This window comes from Mus musculus, chromosome 14, assembly GCF_000001635.26.
Source record: "Mus musculus strain C57BL/6J chromosome 14, GRCm38.p6 C57BL/6J".
Taxonomy (NCBI): domain Eukaryota; kingdom Metazoa; phylum Chordata; class Mammalia; order Rodentia; family Muridae; genus Mus; species Mus musculus.
Window position 1 is genome coordinate 79,333,733 of NC_000080.6, and position 19,784 is coordinate 79,353,516.

The following is a 19,784-nucleotide window of genomic DNA, read 5'->3' on the forward strand; positions in this document are numbered from 1 at the left end:
TACCACGGGCCTACATCTGACCACTCACATCTCAACTGCACATACACTGAATTCTCAGAAACACTAAATTATCCAAGAAAATAGTTAAAAATAATAAACTTTTAAAATAATTTTATTATCCACGTGTATAGTTTTGTGCATGAGTACAAGTGCTTACAGGGGCCAGAAGAGGATGTGAGATCCTCAGGCTGTGAGCCACTGACTGTTATAAACCACCCAGAGTGGGTGCAAGGAGCGAACTTGGGCCAGTGTGTACTCCTGAGCCATCTCTTCTGCACCACCCTCCACACCAATGCCTTTGAAAGGCTGCTGTTGAAAGCAGTTTCCAGTGTATTCAACCAGCATCCTGTTGGCATTAAGAGGAATGACTTACTTGCCAGGACAGATAGTCCATGACCAATATCCTTTTCTTACTTGCCAGGACAGTTCATGACAAATAGCCATTAGTTTTTCTTTTTTTTTTTTTTAAATCAGTGTCTCAACACGTATCCCTGGCTGGACTGGAATTCCATCTATAGAGCAGACTGGCCTCCTATTCAGAGATCTTCTGAAGTGCTGGGATAAAAGAAGTGTACCACCATGCCTGGCCCCATTTTATACTTTTAAAACACCAAAGAATCCTATTTACTGTGGCACCAAAGCATATCTGGAAGTTGGTTATTGACAGTCACATTTTCTATAAACTTGAAAAGATTGAGATGATTAAGTTTCTACTTTCCCAAAAAATATTTTTCTAGTATGGATACAAAATAATAAAAGATATAAACAAGCAACTCTGCATGAAATAATTTATTGTAGCATTGTCTAGGTTGGCATTATTTTACAGTGATCTTTTTTCCTCTTCAATAGCTATGAATCTAAGAAATAAAGGAAAACCACTTTAATTAGAACTGTCTAAATAAAATCATCTCTCTGGGTTTATATCAGGTAGATTTACAGACATATTGACACTGAGAAATGGAGTGATTCCATGATGTAGATATGGCAAAAAGGGCTCCCCTCAAATACTGTCCAACAGCACTATGAGTTAATAGTTTAATTGTAGTTTAAGGTCTCATCTGAGAGATCTAAAACTTCACTGAAGGGCTGTGAGGGAGGTAGTGCTGTGTTCTAGTGTGTACTCTGCCAAGTCCTCCTCCCTTGAAGAAAACCTCTCAGAGTAGCTGCTTGCTAAGTCTCCAAGCAGCTCAACCACGAAAACACAATTCCTACCCAATCGCCTGTAAGACTAGACTACATACACAACAAATTTAACTGTTAAATTTACATGACTAAGAGGCAAACCAGTCTTCACATTCGGAATCATCAACATAACACTGGTGTATCCTTATTCAACCATAAAGTATCACTTTTATGGCTATGACAAAGGAAATAATCATACAAGTTAAGGTAAAAAGGGGACAAATCACATTATCGACCAAAATGAGAAATATGGCTATTTCTTAACATTCAGTTAACCCTTCAAAATAATCAAATAAACCAGAGGTCAAAACAGATTCTGAAACTAGGACCTAAAGAAAATAGTGTCAGAAAGCTGTCTATACCTTAATCAGCAACTGAAGCATATAATACAGAAGCAACAACACTCATAATTCAGAAGTATAAGACTGTACAAGTATAAACAAGTACCTGTAACAGATGTCCATGTAAATTGAAGGCCAGACACAGCATAAAATAAGTTTACACAATATTCCATTTAAAACTTCTATCCAGAGCCGGGCGTGGTAGCTCACACCTTTAATCCCAGCACTCGGGAGGCAGAGGCAGGTGGATTTCTGTAGGCCAGCCTGGTCTATAGTGAGTTCCAGGACAGCTAGAGCTACACAGAGAGACCCTGTCTCGAAAAAACCAAACCAAACCAAACAAAACAAAACAAAAAACAAACAAACAAAAAACCCCTTCTATCCAAATATTTTATTTTACGCCAGTTTAAAATGTACAGTGAAAAAGAAACCTGATGTGAATTCAGCTTTGAGTCTTAGGAGCAACTTCCCACAAGATTCAAATTTCATTCATTAAGAGCTTGTGGTCAGCTGTGTGGTTCAGCTCAGCACTGAGACCGAGGGCTTCCCTCGCAGCAGGCAGGAAAGCAGGTGTGAGTGGGAGCAGGCTATGGCAGGTCTTCCTATACTCTTCATATTGGGAGCTACAGTTCCCAAAGCTGCCATCCAGGAGGGCCTCAGACACCTTTATTAGAGTCTATTGACACAAGGAGAAAAGACCAATTGTAAAAAAATAAAGTAGCTCAGCTAATAATTTTAATCAACAGAGACAACTTATCCCACAGAGAGACTGCAGTTGCTTCTTCCTATCTACAGTAAGTAATTATTTCAAATAAAGAAGGCTAAACTCTAGCTCTGAGCTGGTTATGGAGGCCCAGCGCTCAGGAGGGTGACGCAGGATTCCAATTTCAAGTGCTGTGTAAAAGGGCACTCAAGTGTCTCTCCGGATGAGCTAGGAAGAGGTGTTTACTTCGTGCTTTGCTATTTCAGTTAACTATACAACAGGTATCACTTCCACACCCATAACTGGCCTCAAGTCACACGCAATAATGGATAGAGGCTGAGCGCTTTGACCCACTTAAAACTATGTTGTAGAGATATATGTTTTGTTAGATCTTGCAAGACCTATAAATCAAGCTCTGAAGAATCTTACCTTCACATTTTTATTTTTTATAGTTTCATCCAACCTAGTGGCTGTAGCAATTGCTTTTTCTTGCCTTGACTTGTCCAGAAAATACATCATTTTAGCACCTGAAATTCCAAGACATTATAAGGATGAGTAACTCCTAAGGCTTACATTTCATCTGACTTATCCTGACCACTCGCATGTGGCTACAGTGTTTAGTCACTCAGTGGTGGGCTAGAGCTGGCAGCCCCCAGCTTTAGGCAGCCAACTGTGACATTTCTTCCTATTCAGAAACATCTCATTGAACCTTTCAGCTACACTGAGACGAATTACCATGGCAAATATCAGAAGAGAAGGTAAGAGCCTTTGCTGTTCTTACAGAGGATTCAGGTTCCGTTCCCAGCACCTATGTAGCAGCTCGGAATCTGTAACTCCAGTTCCAGGGAATCTGACCCCCTCTTCTGGTCTCCACAGACATTGCACGCGTGTGCATCAACATACATACATGTAAACACTCATTTCACATAACATTTTAAAAATACATTTTAAAACAAAACACGTTATCAAAGTTTTTCCTTCACAGTTATTAAACACTTACTGAAAAAGCCTAATTTGACAATTTCTGTGCTTAGAAACAGTATAATTCAAAACATAAACTCACAGGGCTAGCCTCTATCGTCAATCATTTCAGGTAGAAACACTTAAACAGCATAGCACCTTAAGTAAGGCATCTACAGAACAAATTATTGTCATGAAGGTATACATGCTCACAGAAAGACCTCGCCACACGCATAGAGAAGGGGATTTAAAATAAAACTAAGCCCGGTTCCAGCATGTCTTACAGATATGGCCTAGATTCACAGTCCCACTGTAGTCTTATTAATGTACATTAATTGGCAGTAATTTGTTGAGAATGCTATATAATATTAACTTACAGTTACAAAATGGTCTTTTGACTTTGTTTTATTCTTATATGGTAGACATTTTCCTTTTCCTTAGAATTACATTTAATATTTCAAAATCAATTTCTCACAATTATTAAAATGCTTTTTATTATCCTGGTTTTCTAAAAATTACTACTTTCACCTATTACTTTAATTTTTTTTATTATTTTTAAGATATGTGTGTGTGTCTCTGTGTGGGGGTTTATGCATGTGAGTAGAAGTAGCCAGAGGCCGGCCGGAGGTGTTCAATTCTCCCTGGAGCTGGAGTGAACAGGTGGCTGTGAGCTGCTGAGGAGATGCTGAGAATCTAACTCAGATCATCTGGAAGAGCAGCGCATATATGCTCTTAACAGCCGTGCCATCTCTCCAGCCGGTCCTCTGTTCTTAAAGAGAAATTCTTCTCTGCTCTTTCTGCCTAGAAATGTAATTTTTATTAATGTAAGTATTTCTTCCAAACATGTCAGAATGGAGACTTCTCCTCTAACAACAAAATTCAGATTAAAATCCCGCCCCCCCCCCCGCCCCCCGCCCCAGTGGTACACCCTTCGTTTGTCTTCAACTCCTCTTCCATCAGCTTTCAACAATGTTGCCTTTGATACTTTAGGCCCTCGTGTAAGCTGCCTAAAATCCTTTCCATAACAAGACAGGATACAAAGAACTTTTCAAGACAAAAAGTACATAAAGCAAGGCTAGGAATGCAGCCCAGCTCATAGGATGCTTGCCTAACTTAGCGCAGTCTCCAGCACTGCACACAACTGGATGTAGTGGCACCGGCTACAATCTCAGTACTCAGGATGTACAAGCAGTGAGACGTTCTAAGAAGTTCTAGGTTATCTGTGGCTTAAGATATTTAAGACACTGAAATGATATTAAACAATCCATAAAAATACAAAACAAAACAAACCCTAAGAGCAATAAAAATTTGAGGAAAAAAATTTACTCATAATCCAAAGTCAATGTAAAGTTTTGGTATAAACTTCCTTTCAGACTTTTTCCCAGGCATATTTTTACACAGTTGAGATTTATTGTTTGCTAATTTCTACATATGTAGTCTAAGAGTTATTTGTAACCAGGTAGGAGTAATCCACCACTTAGGTCAAAGCAGGAAGACTAAGTGCAAACTCAGCTGCTTACTAGGTTCAAAGCCAGGCTGGGCTACACGAGACCTTATCTCAAAACAAAAGAAACAAACAAAAAAAACGAAAGCAATTTCTAGGGCTGGAGAGATGGCTCAGTGGGTAAGAGCACCCGACTGCTCTTCCGAAGGTCCTGAGTTCAAATCCCAGCAACCACATGGTGGCTCACAACCATCTGTAACAAGATCTGACTCCCTCTTCTGGAGTGTCTGAAGACAGCTACGGTGTACTTACATATAATAAATAAATAAATCTTTAAAAAAAAAAAGATATAATTAAAAAAAAAAAAAAACGAAAGCAAAAAAGGCTGTTACTCACTGGTATTATAAATTGTTTGAATAAATACTGCTTTAAATGACCACTTGGCATTCCATTCTACCATTGACTACTGGTTCCCATATCTCTGAACATATTTTAGTTCATTCTCTTTCCCCCAAATTTACATACATTTCAGTAGATATCTTTGCACTGAAAGCTTTCTTTGCTTGGAATAATTTGGTTTGAGCCAGGGTCTGTGTATATAACTGACAAAGGCTGGCCTCAAACTTATCATCCTCCTGCATCAGCATGTGGAGTCCCAGAGATTACAGGTGAAAATTACTACCCCTCAGTAGTAGTTGGATTAAGTTACTTACAAAAGTACAACTAAAGAATCAAAAGACATGGGTAATGTGCAACTTTTAAAAAAATATATTTTTATTTGTATTTGTGTGTGTGTGTGTGTGTGTGTGTGAGAGAGAGAGAGAGAGCACAGAGAGAGAGAGAGAGAGAGAGAGAGCACTGGAATCCCTGGTGGAATTGGAGTTAAGGATGGTTGTAAGCTACCATGTGGGGCTCTGAAAACTAAATTGGGGTCCTCTGCAAGAGCAGCAGTACTCTTAACTGCTGAGCCATCTCTCCTGCCCCTAATGTGTACCTTTTAATAAAATAGACCAATTGCTTTCCTAAGTGACTGTGCGAACCATATCCAAGAGTGCTCTGTTCTCCATTTTAACAAGGACTCTCTGGTTGATTAAAACCTACGACTGGAACTGTGCTATTTTCCTTTTTCTTTTGGAAGTTAATTAGACTGAGTACTTTTCCAAATACAAACCTGCAAGTAGATGCTGAAGAGAGGTAGCATTGTGTCTGAGGAAATCCTCATTAAAGCTGTGCAAATCTTTGTTGACAAATATCTTCTTCATTTCTTGAGCTAGAACTTTGCTCACAATGTCTGGAAGATTACTGTGATTAGAGACTACAAAAACAAAAACATTGGGATTTGTTTTTAATCTGAACCTGGAGGAGGTACCAACTGAAAGATTTTTATACTTAGGATGTTAAGCTTAATGTATGTGTAATATTAATATATATTTATATAATGTTGATATATACATATATATTAAAATTATTACTCCTTTGGAACATTAATAGTCTAGTAAAAAATGCACTAATTATGTACCTCATTGTTTAATTACAGGTATAGCACCATTTAAGTATCAGGCAAACGTTTGGTTTGGCTAGATCTCTGCAGTTTCCTCCCTGTCCAGCTAAATGGAAGATGGCTTATATTTGCTTCTCATAGTTGCATGCACATAAATATCTTTCTTATACTTACCAGATTTAGAAAACTTAATCAAGCATTCATGTAACCAAGGATTATTACTTTCAATGGCAAAGGCTCGTTTAACAGACTGCAACATTAGCAAAAACTTCCCTGTGCCAGAAAAACAAAATGCAGTGTGAGTATTTGTGTTATCTTCACTTAAATTCAATTTAAGAACTTAATTTTAAAAAAACACATGAGAAGAATTTTAAACTAATTTGCATTATCTAAGACAATTTTCTGCTTTCTGAAGAAAAATTTTAAAAATTGTTTCACATAAATGTCTTAATTGGGTTTCTTTCTATTGCTGTGATAGAACTCACGACTAAATGCAACGTGGGGAGGAAAGGGTTTATTTCATCTCATAGCTGGAAATTCATCATCCTGGGAAGCCGGGGTAAGATCTCAAAGTCAGGAATCCTGAGGCTGAAATTGAGGCAGAAGCCATGGAGGACCTTTACTTACTGGGTTGCTCCTCATGGTTTGCTCAGCCTGCTTTCTTATACCTCAAGGAACCACCAGTCTTTGCCCACAGTGAGCTGGACTCTTCCAGATCAATCAAGAAAATGCCAAAAGGCCAATCTGGTGGGAGCATTTCTCATGTGGGACTCCCTCCTCCCAATGACGTCAGTCTATGCTGACACACAATTGTTCACAATATTCTCACACTAAATTTTATTGTAATATTTTAATATGTACCCCTGCAAATTTTTGAGCAGGAATATGAAAGGGAATTGAACCTTTGTGGAAGGCTGAAATAAAGCTCTAAAAACCAAAAATGGATCTAAATCACAAAACTGGTATCTAATAGTCAACATTATAACTCACGCCTAGGCCTGTGCAGCTCAGTGACAAAGGAGCACGGGCCCAGCCATGTGAGGCCAGGCTTCAGTCCCTCTACTGTGAAAAACAAAACAAGTAACAGTCATATAACAAACCTCAATTCAAAGCAATGTGTTACCTTTTCTAAAATATATTTCAAAGGCCAGCAGGTGGGTATCAATGCTCTCAGCAGCAAGGGTTTTCAGAGGAGTGAGGAACTTGATGGCTTCTTCTAATGGATTGTCAACCTATTTAGAAGCAGAAAGGAAAACTTCTGTTTTTGAAAAGCAAGTAACACAAGCCAAATCAAATCTACATATACAGATATATAACTATGTGTACACTTTCTTATATAGCCAAACAAGCATGAAACATTTTAAAATTATCACCTATAAACCAATTCAAAGTACATGGCCAGGGGATGGAGAGATAGCTCAGCTGTTATGAGGACCCAGCTCCCAGCACCATGGTAGGCAGCTCACAACCACCTGTAACTCCAGCTCCAGGAGATCCAAATGCCCTTTACCAGCCTCTATAAGCCACCTCATTCCATACATACATAAATACATAAATAATAAAATGCATCTTTTTCTTAAAGGTACATGACTAATAGTTTTCAAAATAGAAATAGCTACATTATTTTTATAACTATAAAGTCAGGGTAGTTTTATACAAATCAAAAACTATTTGAAATTATTCCACAGAATTTATGAAATTATACACCAAAAACTGGTAATGCCTTATATATTACAAATGTCAAAAATCATAACTGGAAAAAATGTAATGAAAAATCTTAAATATTTATTAATTTATGAGTGAATCAAAGTTAAAAATTCCTCTAAATCTGGTCCTAAAATAACTACTAACATCTCGACAAGATCTTGGGGATGAGGTACTGTTTTTAGACTAGATCATCGTCTTAGTTTGGGTTTTACTGCTGGAAAGAGACCAAGGCAACTCTTACACATAAAACTTTTAACTGGGGCTGGCTTATAGCTTCAGAAGTTCAGTCCATTATCATCATGGTGGTAAGCATGGCAGTGTCCAGGCAGACACGGTGCTGGAGGAGCCAAGATTTCTGCATCTTTATCAAAAGGCAGCCAGGAGAAGAATCTCATTCCACATTGGGTGGAGCCTAAGCATTAGAGCCACAAGGCCCACCCTCTCAGTGACACAATTCCTTCAACAAGGCCTCCTAATAGCGCCATTCCCTGGGCCAAGCATATTCAAACCATCACAACCATTTATAGAGTAAGACAGATTAAACCCATGATTATAGACTTCATAGACTATTATACTGCTGCTACAAATTCCAAAAACTGGGTGTCTTTTTAAAAACTCCTTTCAGTTTTATAGATTATAAGACCACACTGGTCAAAGTGTCAGGAAGACTGCATTCCCATTCATGGGTTCTAGGAAAGAATCCAAATCCACGCTTTTTTTTCTACTTCTACAGGTGGCCCATGCTCCTTGGCCATGGCCCTCTCTTTCTACTTTAAAAGCCAGCAACAACACATTAAGTCATTCTCACAGCACATCACCCTATCCCTGTATGATTTTCTCCACTTATGACAGGTCGTGTCTGACCAGGCTGCGATATATGGACATTTCAGACCAATCTCAACTGTCCCCTCTCCTTTTTATTGAAAAGACTCAGCCCACCTCACATAATATATCCTGATTACAGATACCCCCACCCTCTCTCCTCCCAGTTCCTCTTCATCTCCACTCTATCTAGATCCACTCCCTTTCTGTCTCTCATTAGAAAATAAACAGGCTTCTAAGAGATAATAATAAAATAGAATATAGTAAGATTAAACAGAAATAACACACTGGAATTGGACAAAACAAACAGAAGGAAAAGAGCACAAAAAACAAACCCATTCATTCACTCAGTCAGGAAGCCATAATACATACAAGCAAAAAGCCTGCTTCAATGGCTGGAGTCTTAAGCTAATCTCTTCATTGTAAAATCAGCTTATTACAACTTTAAATTTCACTTGATGTCCTAATTTCCCTTTGCCATGTACACACATTCTAGGAATTAGAACATACCTTTAAATGAGCCCCTACTCTGGCCTATAATATTTCGATATATAATTAGCATTTGTCAAATTTTTGCATATTTTGGACATTGCATATTACCACAGTGGCTCTTATATGACTTGAAATATTGCAAGTAGCTTCTCTTTTATTTAAGCATTTAAATATATTATGGCCAGAACAGAATCAAATAGCATAAATTTTACCATAAAAAATAGTTATAGACTCAACTTACCCTTTCTAGTTTTTCAGGAATAAGTTCTTCCTTATGACCACTGGTAACTTCTTCTTCTTCTTCTCTTTTTTTCTTTTGGTTTTTCTGTTGGCGTTCCCTTTCTGTGTGCTTTCTCTCTTCTTCTACCTTAGCCTTTTTCTGAGCTCTTCTTTGCTTGCTAAGCATTTTCTTCATTTCTTTGGCTGACAGGTTTTCTATAAACATTCAAATGTGCAAAACGTGTGACTGTCAGTTTTCATTTTTTGTCTTTCTTATACAATACACTATATAGCTTTCTTTCGGGAAGAAATGGGAAATCTAAAACCTATGTAAAAGGTTTTAGTATGTTTGTGACTAGCCAAAACATGGCACACAAAAGGCAGTCAATAAAAGTTGGTTGCATTAATAACTAAAAGTAATTTCAACTAAGCTCTGCCTCTGTGATAATTCTGTGTCAGCTTGAAACAATCGGCAATCACAAGACTGTCTAGCTTCGGTTGGCTTGTGGGAATATCTGTGGGTGACTGTCTTTCCTGGGTTTGTATCCCACACTGCTTACAGAGGACAGAGAACCAAGTACCATGTGTACCAGTGTATGCACTCGCTCTGTTCTTGACTGTGGCTATGACCAGCTGTTTTAAGTTCCTGCTGTCTTTGTCTTCCCTGCTATTATCCTAAGCTGGAATTGTGAGTTAAAATAAGCCCTTTATCCATTAGCTGCCTTTGCCAGCATAGTTTATGACAACAATAGGAAACAAATACAGTCTCCCACACAATAGATGACAGGAAAATCACTTTGTCCCCCTCAGTTTCAAGTTGCAAAACATGTACCGACTATGCTTTGGGATGGTCCAAGGGTGAGAGAGGATGTATGTAATGAAACTGGAACTTCCTATCTACTATCTACTGGGCCTCTGTGTGGACAGTGGTACTGACTGACTGATAAGCAACAAAGGCAATCTTACTTTCAGTAAAACAGATACCAGAATCTGTAAGAACGTGTATTTTTTTCTGAGGTACTCAAAGCTTTAAAAATTATATAATTATCTAATTATATAAAGATTTAATTACATGTAATTTATTAGTGTGCTTGTAGGAGTAGTGGTAGAGAGGAGGTTGAGAATGGGGGTGCATGCCCTCCTGCGTGTGTGAAGGTCGGAGGAATGGAATTGGTTCTTTCCTTTACAGGGGTTTCAGGAATCAAACTCAAATCATGAGGCTTGTATGGTAAGAGTTGATCTGCTGAGTCATCTCACCAGCCCTCAAAAGCCTTTTTCTCACTTACCATTTAATGAAAATAAATAGCACACATTTATACTCTTTCTTAACTGATGTTATTAAAAACAAAACCACAAAGACAGGGCTTGATGCTGTGACTTATACCTCTACGGAGGCTGAGGCAGAAACATCAAGACTCTGAGGGCAGCTGGGCGTTAAGACTGGGGTGGGAGGGCGCAGTAAGTCCTCCCATGCAGCTGACGGAGATGTAACAGCTAAAGAACATCAGCCTCCTCAGATAAAGAGGAGCTTTACTTCAAGTTTCTCTGGCTTTTTCCTAATGTATCAATGCTGTCTTCACATGCACCTGACAACATGTCTTTTATTGATATTTCAGTTATTCAAACATTTGGAGTGAGGCAAGACAATTTGATCTAGTAGACAGTATATGACTGATCAGGGTAGATAACATTTTTATTTCCTTAAACATGTGTTGATATACTTTTCTATTTAATACGTTAATATCTGATAATATTCTCAAGTTTAGTATTCTTTTTAAATCTTTTCATTACCTGAATCTATGTCTTGTTGTTTGCTGTCATTGGTTAAAGGGTTATCATGTAATTTCAAATATATTTCAATTGCTGATCTAGCAGCCTTGAAATAAAAAGTATGTCTTCTGAGAGCATCTTCTAATCTCAAGAGGCCAACATAAGCACGGAGGGTCATCTTTCTCATGCAGTATGTATGGAAGTCAAACTGATCATCGGTTATCTCAAGAAAATGCTTAAAAACAAAACCACAAGATTATCCCTTACATTTATGTCAATACCTTTTACCTTTTAAAAGAAAACTATATAAAAAAGAAAAACTATAAAAGCTTCCAGAACAATACAGTCAATTTCACTTGGTTGCGTTCAACTTATAGTATCATTTTTTTTACAGCCACAAAACTCTGGACATCTCAACTTAACAGACTTTTTTTTATAATTCATCCTACTTCCTGATAATACAAGAGAAGTATCAGGTTATCTTTAAACCCTGGAAATTGGTTATGTTGATGTAGTTTACCTCTCTACTCAAATAAAAAACAGCAAGTCAGACCTAAACAACCCTGAAACTCACTGCATGCAGGTTCACACTACATGTTTACACATCAGATTCATCTCATCCTCCCTGAGCTCCTGTGAGGGCAACACTCACCCTCCTTCCCACGGAGTGTAACACAGCACAGTACCTACCAACTGGAAGAAAAGAGCTTCTCAGGCGCAAGCCTTTGATTTCTTTGTGCCTTAATTATTTAATCTAAGGTAGGAATAAATCTGTAGAGCAGTTTCTTAAGGTGACTGACAAAGCAACACATTTTAAAGTTTATTCTCATTAGTAAAGTGCTATTACAAAGACAGCATTATAACTTTTTCTTAGTGAAGAAGCTCTCATTAACATACACACATACAATAAATTCTTTTATCTTAAGTCTTTGTTATAACAAAAATAGTAACTCCTTCCTAAGAAGTAAGTTCAACACTTTCGTCTAATTTCCAAAGGACTCACCACCCCAACCCCAAAGCTTAAGTAGTAATTGCTTTCATGAAAAGAAAATTCACCTCCAAAATGCACACAAAACAATTTTATGATTTAGTTTTTTTTCTCCCCTACATGTATTTGTACCTCTGCTGCCCCACTCCACTTTGGTTTCTCCAAACTCATACAGAAAAATGACGTGCTCCATAGTCCCTCGGGGGAGGAGGGGTACTGAGGTGACGGTCTAGTAACTATGCAGAGGACACATTATATCAATTATTCCTAGCCACTTGATATTTTTAGCTATCTTGGTAATTAGAAACATGCTATATATACAGAATCACACTAAATACCTAAGAGTTTAAGAAAAGAATTCTATAAAGAACAAAAGTATAACACGGAGGACAAGCAACAGGAAAAAAATTCATATTAGTTACTTTTTAGAAAATCATGTTTTAATGACATACTTGAATATTAAATTTTCAGAGATAAATTAGTAAGTAATGACATCAATTTATTTTTTTAAAAATCAAAGGCTAACATATTTCATAATGGTGTTAGTGCTTTTTCTTAATGTAAACCAGGCTTCCATAAGAGTAACACACTGAAATCCAGCACAGCTGGCTAAGGGAAAGAGCAATGCTCCATCATGACACACGGTAAGATGAAAACATCTAAGGCACTGCACGACATTCTTTAGGCTGAGACACACATGAGGGAGGGATGACAAGCTTCACAAGGTATTTCTGGAAACAGCAGTAGACATGGATTTTAATTCACACTTCAGAAGGAATCTGGAACCACAAACGCTTAATCCACCTCTTCATCACTAACAGCCCACAGGCTGCCTCTCTCCAGTTGATGTCTTCCATAAACTGGGTGACCAACTTAGCCCAGTTTACCAGAAGTCTTCCCAGTTTTTCCAGTTAATACACTGTGTCTAGGAACCACTCAACCACAGGCAAACCTGGGTGTTTATTTACTCCATATAGCTTCTGGTTGTTTAAAAAAATTTAAAAGCTAGATAAAATCAGAAAAAGTAGACTACTACAGCTATAGCGTTTGATATTTTGCTTTGGAATAAACGGGGGTACTACAGAATACTACATACGCAATAAATAAACAATCTTATCCCCTTTCTCCCACTGCCTGGCAGCCACTGTTGGCAGATGGTCAAATTAGGCTTGACTGTGAACTTTGAAGCTAGCACTGACTACATAGCAAGACCCTCTCTCAATAAAAAAAAAAAAAAAAAAAGAGAGAGAGAGAGAGAGAAACATGGGCTTGATTTAAGACTAGTTGTCAAGAAATTAGGAAAAGCTCCATCAAAACTTTAGAATATGACTTTATTCAGGAACTGTGTGATGCCCTCTTCTAGCCACTCCCCTGTCTAGAATGTCTCTGAATCCTTGGCTGAGACAGTTAAGAACTTAAAACAGTGAAAACAACAAAATGTTTGTTCCTAAAAATTGTGAAATGGGGAGGGGACACAACTGGGAGGAGTGGAGGCAGGGAAACAGTTGGGATGAAATGAACTGCATGGAAGGGAGGGTGGATGGGTGGGTAGATGGATAGATAGATGGATAGGATAAGATAGATAGGAAGGAAAAACCCTTTTCCTCTAAAGAATTTGTGCTTATAAAGCCTGTGAAAACTTAAAAAAGATGCAACATGTCTTATTCTGCCAGAAACCCTCAAGTGAATAAACAGTAAGAAATAATATATTATATGCAATATATACTGCCCTGACCTGAATATAAGCCAGTACACTAAAAAGAGATCCCAGTCAGTATTTAGAAAAAGAAAAATAATTTAGAATGTTGCTGTGAACACAAGTTTATAGTCAGTATTTTGAAGACAGCTGTTTTGTTTAAAAAAAACAACAACAACAACAACAAAAAACCTTAAACATCGGATTGGACTGGGCCACATGACCTTTACAGATAATCTTAAAATCCACTGAGAGGGCCGAAATGAAGACAGAAAAGGTATTATGGACCATTCCAGAATGCTAAAATTTCAACTCCAATTTCTAAGAAGCCACAAAAGCATGTGAAAACTGAAACTGCTTTTAATCAGAGTTCTTGATTGAAATTATCTATTTAAAACTTCTATTTAAAAGATAAAATGCAAAATTTTGTGTTCAGTATTTATTTCCTTATTAAAATATAAGAAAGCCGGGTGTGGCGGCACACGCCTTTTAATCCCAGCACTTGGGAGGCAGAGGCAGGCGGATTTCTGAGTTCGAGGCCAGCCTGGTCTACAAAGTGAGTTCCAGGACAGCCAGGACTATACAGAGAAACCCTGTCTCCAAAAAAAAAAAAAAGAAGCCAGGTATAAATTAACTTATGAAGTAGTTATAAATCATGTCTGAAAGATGGGTGTGGTGGTGCATGCCTTTAACCTCAGCACTCCAGAGGCAGAGGCAGTGGGATTTCTCAGTTTAAGGCCAACATGGTCTACACATGGTCTACATGAAAGTCAGGAATACATGCATAGTGAGACCCTATCTCCAGGAAAAAAAAATCATCTTTGAATTTTATACTTTTGTATGTGCACATGTGGGCATACAGGCATTCTTGAAGATGCAGGAGGTCAGAGAACAACCTTAGATGTCTGTTGTCAGGTGCCTTTGATTCACACAGGGTTTCTCACTGGCCAGAAATGTGATCATGTTGGTCAGGCTAGCAGATCCCGTAGCTTTTGTGGATCCACCTGTCTCTACAATCCATTCTGTCACTGCTGGGATTATAGAAGTACATCATTCTACCATACTTTTTCCATGGATTAAGAGGATCCAAACTCATGACCTTACACTAGCAAGACAAGTGCTGTGGTGTGTGTGTGTGTGTATACACTTTTTTCTCTGTGGGTTCATGTAGAGATATGGAAGACAGGATCTTCCTCAACTGTCCCCCTCCTTTAGGTCATCGGGACAAGGTGACCCTGACCCTGGAGCTCACTATTTCAGCTAGGAAGCCCCAGGGGTCCGTCTGTCTCATCCCCTCAGATGTGTGCCTCTATGCCTGGTGTTTGCTGTTTGTTTGTTTCTGTATTAGTGCTGGATATTTCAACTCAGACCTCATGCATGTACAACAGGTATCTTAACCACTGAGCCATCTCCTTAGCACCCAAGCCTGGAAATCTTTCCAATGACATTCATAATTTTCTTTCAATGTATTAACTTTATTAGAAATCAGTCAGTAAGTATTTAATGTACTTATTTAAACTAAATACATTTCTACATATATGCAAAATATACGTATTGTTCATGAGTAAAGCCTTTTTATTTTTAGTATTAATATAATCATTACAAGTACCATGAGAAGTGGCACTTTTCTCATGTTTCAGATTCTTCATAGAGTGAAATGCCAATAGCAAACTCTGAATAAAGATAGTTATATTTTTAAATAAAAATAATAATGCCACATGACCAGAGGGTGTTGATTTCTATATTTTAATCTCTGGTAATTAATGTAACTCTCTCCTTCAAATATACTTCCTTCCAATTAAATTATTTTTCAAACTAAAAGTCATTTAAGAATTTCATTCATGTTACTCAGCCAAAGTCACTATAAACTTAATGATACACAGTTACAGAAGATATATTTAACATAATCTGGCAATTTATGAAATACTGAAAATTCATAAAGTGACACAGGAATTAATATTAAGAAAAGTGGGACTTAAGTCACAAAGGTTCCAACTGTAACGATCCTACTAACATTTAAATTAAACCTCTACAGAAAAATAAGTAGGTCCCACTGACAATGGGGCACATGAAATAAATGTCTTTAAGAGGCAGTTTAACTGGAAGACATTAGGGAGCACTGACACAACCTACTAATATTCAGTATTTTTCCCTGCTAGCTTTTGTTCTTTTTTTGTGTTATGATTTGTGTTCACATTTGTATATGATGGCATGTATGTGGAAATCAGAGGGTAAGCTGGGTTCTCACATTCCACTTCGTTTTGTTTTGTTGGTTCTTTCCCATTTATGCATTTTATGTGTATGTGTGTTCTGCCTGCTTGTATGCCTGTGCCGCATGTGCATGTATGGTGTTCATGAGGTGTGGTCAGAAGATGGCACCAGATGCCCTGGAATTAGAGTTAGGAATAGTTTCAAACCACCATGTGGGTGCTGGGAACCAAACACCAGTCCTCTGCTGAGCCAGAAATCTCTCTTTATTTAAGGGTCTCTTTTGCTGTCTGTGTACTCCAGGCTAGCCTGGTCCCACAAGTTCCACAGGATTTTCCTGTCTCCACCTCATCTCCACTTCCCAACTCACCGCAGTTATCCTGGGCTTACAGACACACCACCATGTTCTGGTGCTAGGGACCCCAGGGATCTGTGTTCCAGTCTCCAGGCTTGTACAACAAGCACATTTATACGCCAACCATCTCCTGTCCCTTTTTTGCTGTGACATGGTCTTACTATGTCACTCAGGTTGACCTTGAATACCACTTGCAACTCAGGCTAGCTTCAAACTTATGATCCTCCTGATTTTGGCCTGCACCACCAGCCCTAACTCTGTCCTACAATTTCACCATACAAACAGGTACCCGATTTAAACTATAATGTTTGGATATTTAACATATAATCCAAGAGGCTTATCGTTCTCAAATAGGAAATGACAAATCTTTCTCCTATAAATACAAATTTAAAGGACAAGAAAAAAAAAACAAAGCAAACTTTGGTGATTTTTATAAAGGTTCTGTATAATTCTAAGTCCAGTTCCCATGGAAAGCCACCCCCTAGGACAGAGCCTTCTTCTGGGTAACCTCAGGAGTTTCACATGGGAAGAAGGCCAAAGTGACTGCCACGGCAGACATCAGGCTCACCTGACTACGACGCCTGTGGGTTTATACTGCGTCAGCAGGGGAAGAGTGGTGCCGAGTGCCCCACAACTGAGGGCTGCTGAGGACTGCCTCAGGGGTGCATTTGCGGCTCCTTTCCTCCTGTGGTCCATGTAGAAGGAGAGTGCTTCAGAGATGACAAAGAACAGGAAAACAAAAATTCACACAAAGGAAAAGAAAAGTGCCCTCACTAAGGCATATCACACACACAATTCTAAAAGCAAGTAATGAAATAAGCCTGTGAACTGGCCATTTGATGTACAGGGTACCAAACTGAAAAACAACACCCTGGGAAGACGAACTGGAGAGAGGCTGACTGTGGACCAGATCCTGGAGCTTAAGGGGAAAGAGGCTGCCTGCCACCAGCTCTGCGTCCTCTTAGGCTGCTGATGAAAAATTAAGTAATGGCCGGATCGGGGAAGAGAAACTGTGAATATATGTCAATGATAGCACAAACTGCTTTTACTAAATTAATTGTTTTCTTTTTCTCTTCAGAAAACACCTCAAAAGTATCAAGAAAGTAACCATTTACTCCATGTTGTACACAGTACTAAATATCAAACGAAGCTGTCAGAGTCAGTCAGGAGAGGCAGACGATCCAGTGTGGCCTTGTTCCCGCTTTCCTTGTCACTCACAGAAGAAAGCAGAACCCACACCCTAACAACTCACCCTCTCTACTTCATGGCACTTTTTCAAGGCATCCCCATATCTCCCCAGGCGCTGATAGGCAGAAATGCACTCCGTCTCAAACCACATACACTGCATTTCATTCAGATTCTCCATGGCAGATGTTCCTTCCTAAAATGGAAATGTGCATTTAATAAATATAAAGCAGCAAGCAATAAAACTACTCCCCAAGTTACATTTATAAAAAAAACAAACAAACAAACAAAAAAAAAAAATTTAAATTTAAAGCCTTGGGTTCAAATCCTGACAAGAAAAAGTCACTTTTTCTTTTCCAACTCTGACCACAAGTATTATCCCAATAAATAGCAATGGGCATAAGTGACATTAAAGCTTGTGATATTTTAAAAAATGTATTAATTTATTTTGTATGTTTGTATATGTGTATACATACAAGGCACAACACTTTTGGAGGTCAGAGGACAATTTGAAGGAGTCAATGCTTTTCTTTCACCTTTGAGTCTTAAAGATCTACTTGCAGGTCCTGGCAGCAAGCACCTTCCTCACTGAGCCCTCTCTGCAGCCCTTCACAGTGGTCTCACTTACTCGGCTCCACGAGTGTTCATGACTCTTACAGAACGGACTCCAGATTACTAAGACTATTTTTAAGCATCAAAGCTCTTATTTTAACTACTTTCACCCTCGTTTTCTTTCTGCTACTTCACATTTTCTTGCTGACTCGAGGTCACTACTGCAAAGGCCTACTACTGTTGCCATGCTTCTCAGTCCACTTTTAGGTTCCCGCCCTGCCGCTGTGGGCTAAGCTGTTCCTCTGCTCATGCCCCTGCAGTTTCATAACAAGTCTCTTACTTCTCTACCGCCCCTCTGCCGCATACTATTAAAAGCAAGCAACACTGGACATGGTGCATGCCTATCAGTCCAGCACCTAGGAGACTAAGGCAGGAGGATTTTGAGTTTAAAACCAGCCTGAGGCATAGTAAGACAGAAAGACAGAGACAGAGAGACATACACAGAGCGAGGTATCCCTGGATTTGTTACAAATATTTGTTAGTTCAGGTAAGTGTAAGAACTTTATAAAAAATATATATAACTTCCTAGCTTCAATGTAGGGCATTATATTTTTGTCATTGGTTGGAATATTTACTTTAAACATTTGTTTGATTATTTATGAAAACATTTTCAGTCTTTGGTCCCGTTTTAGCCCACTTTCTATTATCAGTTCAATTCTTGGAATTCATTGAAAGTCTAAAACTTCCCTATGCTTAGGAGGTGAAGGCAAGAACATGTCAGTGTAAGGCTACCATGAGCTTATACAGCAAGAGCCTGTCTCTTAAAATGTATTATCTTCAGATTTAAAAGACCTTAGCTCTCCTTTATAGAACTATATATATTTCCCATTTTCTGATGACTCTACCTTCACAAAAAATTTTTTTCATGGTAAAGGTTTACCATAAAGAACTACTAAATAAGGCTTTGTAATTCTCTATAATTCTAAGCTGTACATAAACTGTAAATGTGAGCATTTCACTCACTCACTTACAGGCTGATCTGTTTCTCATTCTCCTATGCCCCTGAAGATACATACTAGTTGTCTGTTTAAATTGCTGGACTGAAATTTAACTTACATTTTATAAATTAATTTTTCATTGGTTATTTTATTTATTAATTTCAAATGTTATCCTCCTTCCTAGTTTCTCCTCCACAAACCCCTTCTCCCCTCTCCCCCCTCCCTCTATGAGGGTGCTCCTTCACCCGCCCACCCATTCTTGCCTCAGTGCCCTAGCACTTCCCTACCCTGGGTCATTGGGCCTCCACAGGACCAAGGGGCTCCCCTCCCATTGATGCCCTACAAGGCCATCCTCTGCTACATATGCAGCTAGAGTCATGGGTCCCTCCATGGGGACCTTGGTTGGTGGTTCAGTCCCCGGGAGCTTGGAGGGGTGTGGCTGGTTGATTCTGTTGCTCTTCCTATGGGTTTACAGACTATTTCAGCTCCTTCAGTCCTTGTCTCTTTCATTGGGGTCCCAGTGCTTAGTCCAATGTCTGGCTTTGTGCATCTGCATCTGTAAACTTCTAATCCCTGGGGCCTTCACCTTCCAGATAGGGTTTTCTCTAAAAGCCTAATGATGTTTATGCCTGTTTGCTTTAGTCTCTTCTAACCTCGACAT

At 38.7% G+C, this 19,784-nt stretch overlaps 1 protein-coding gene across 6 annotated transcripts in view; it reads right to left on the minus strand.

The window, feature by feature from the left end:
* Positions 1 to 774: 774 nt before the first annotated feature.
* Positions 775 to 19,784, minus strand: part of Naa16 (N(alpha)-acetyltransferase 16, NatA auxiliary subunit) — a 56,282-nt gene continuing 37,272 nt past the window's right edge. For 3 of the 6 annotated variants that reach the window (XM_006519399.2, XM_030247958.1, NM_025832.2), the window contains 8 exons: positions 17,641 to 17,769; positions 11,163 to 11,376; positions 9,394 to 9,587; positions 7,255 to 7,363; positions 6,306 to 6,404; positions 5,802 to 5,945; positions 2,656 to 2,753; positions 775 to 2,199 (listed from right to left, as the gene is read on the minus strand). In XM_006519399.2, the coding sequence (XP_006519462.1) occupies positions 2,002 to 2,199; positions 2,656 to 2,753; positions 5,802 to 5,945; positions 6,306 to 6,404; positions 7,255 to 7,363; positions 9,394 to 9,587; positions 11,163 to 11,376; positions 17,641 to 17,769 (1,185 nt within the window). In that variant the 3' untranslated portion in view covers positions 775 to 2,001. Of the gene's footprint in view, positions 2,200 to 2,655; positions 2,754 to 5,801; positions 5,946 to 6,305; positions 6,405 to 7,254; positions 7,364 to 9,393; positions 9,588 to 11,162; positions 11,377 to 16,956; positions 17,099 to 17,640; positions 17,770 to 19,784 lie in introns of those variants that run through there. The other 3 variants (XR_001781144.2, XR_001781145.2, XR_003950899.1) reach the window with 3 other exon arrangements.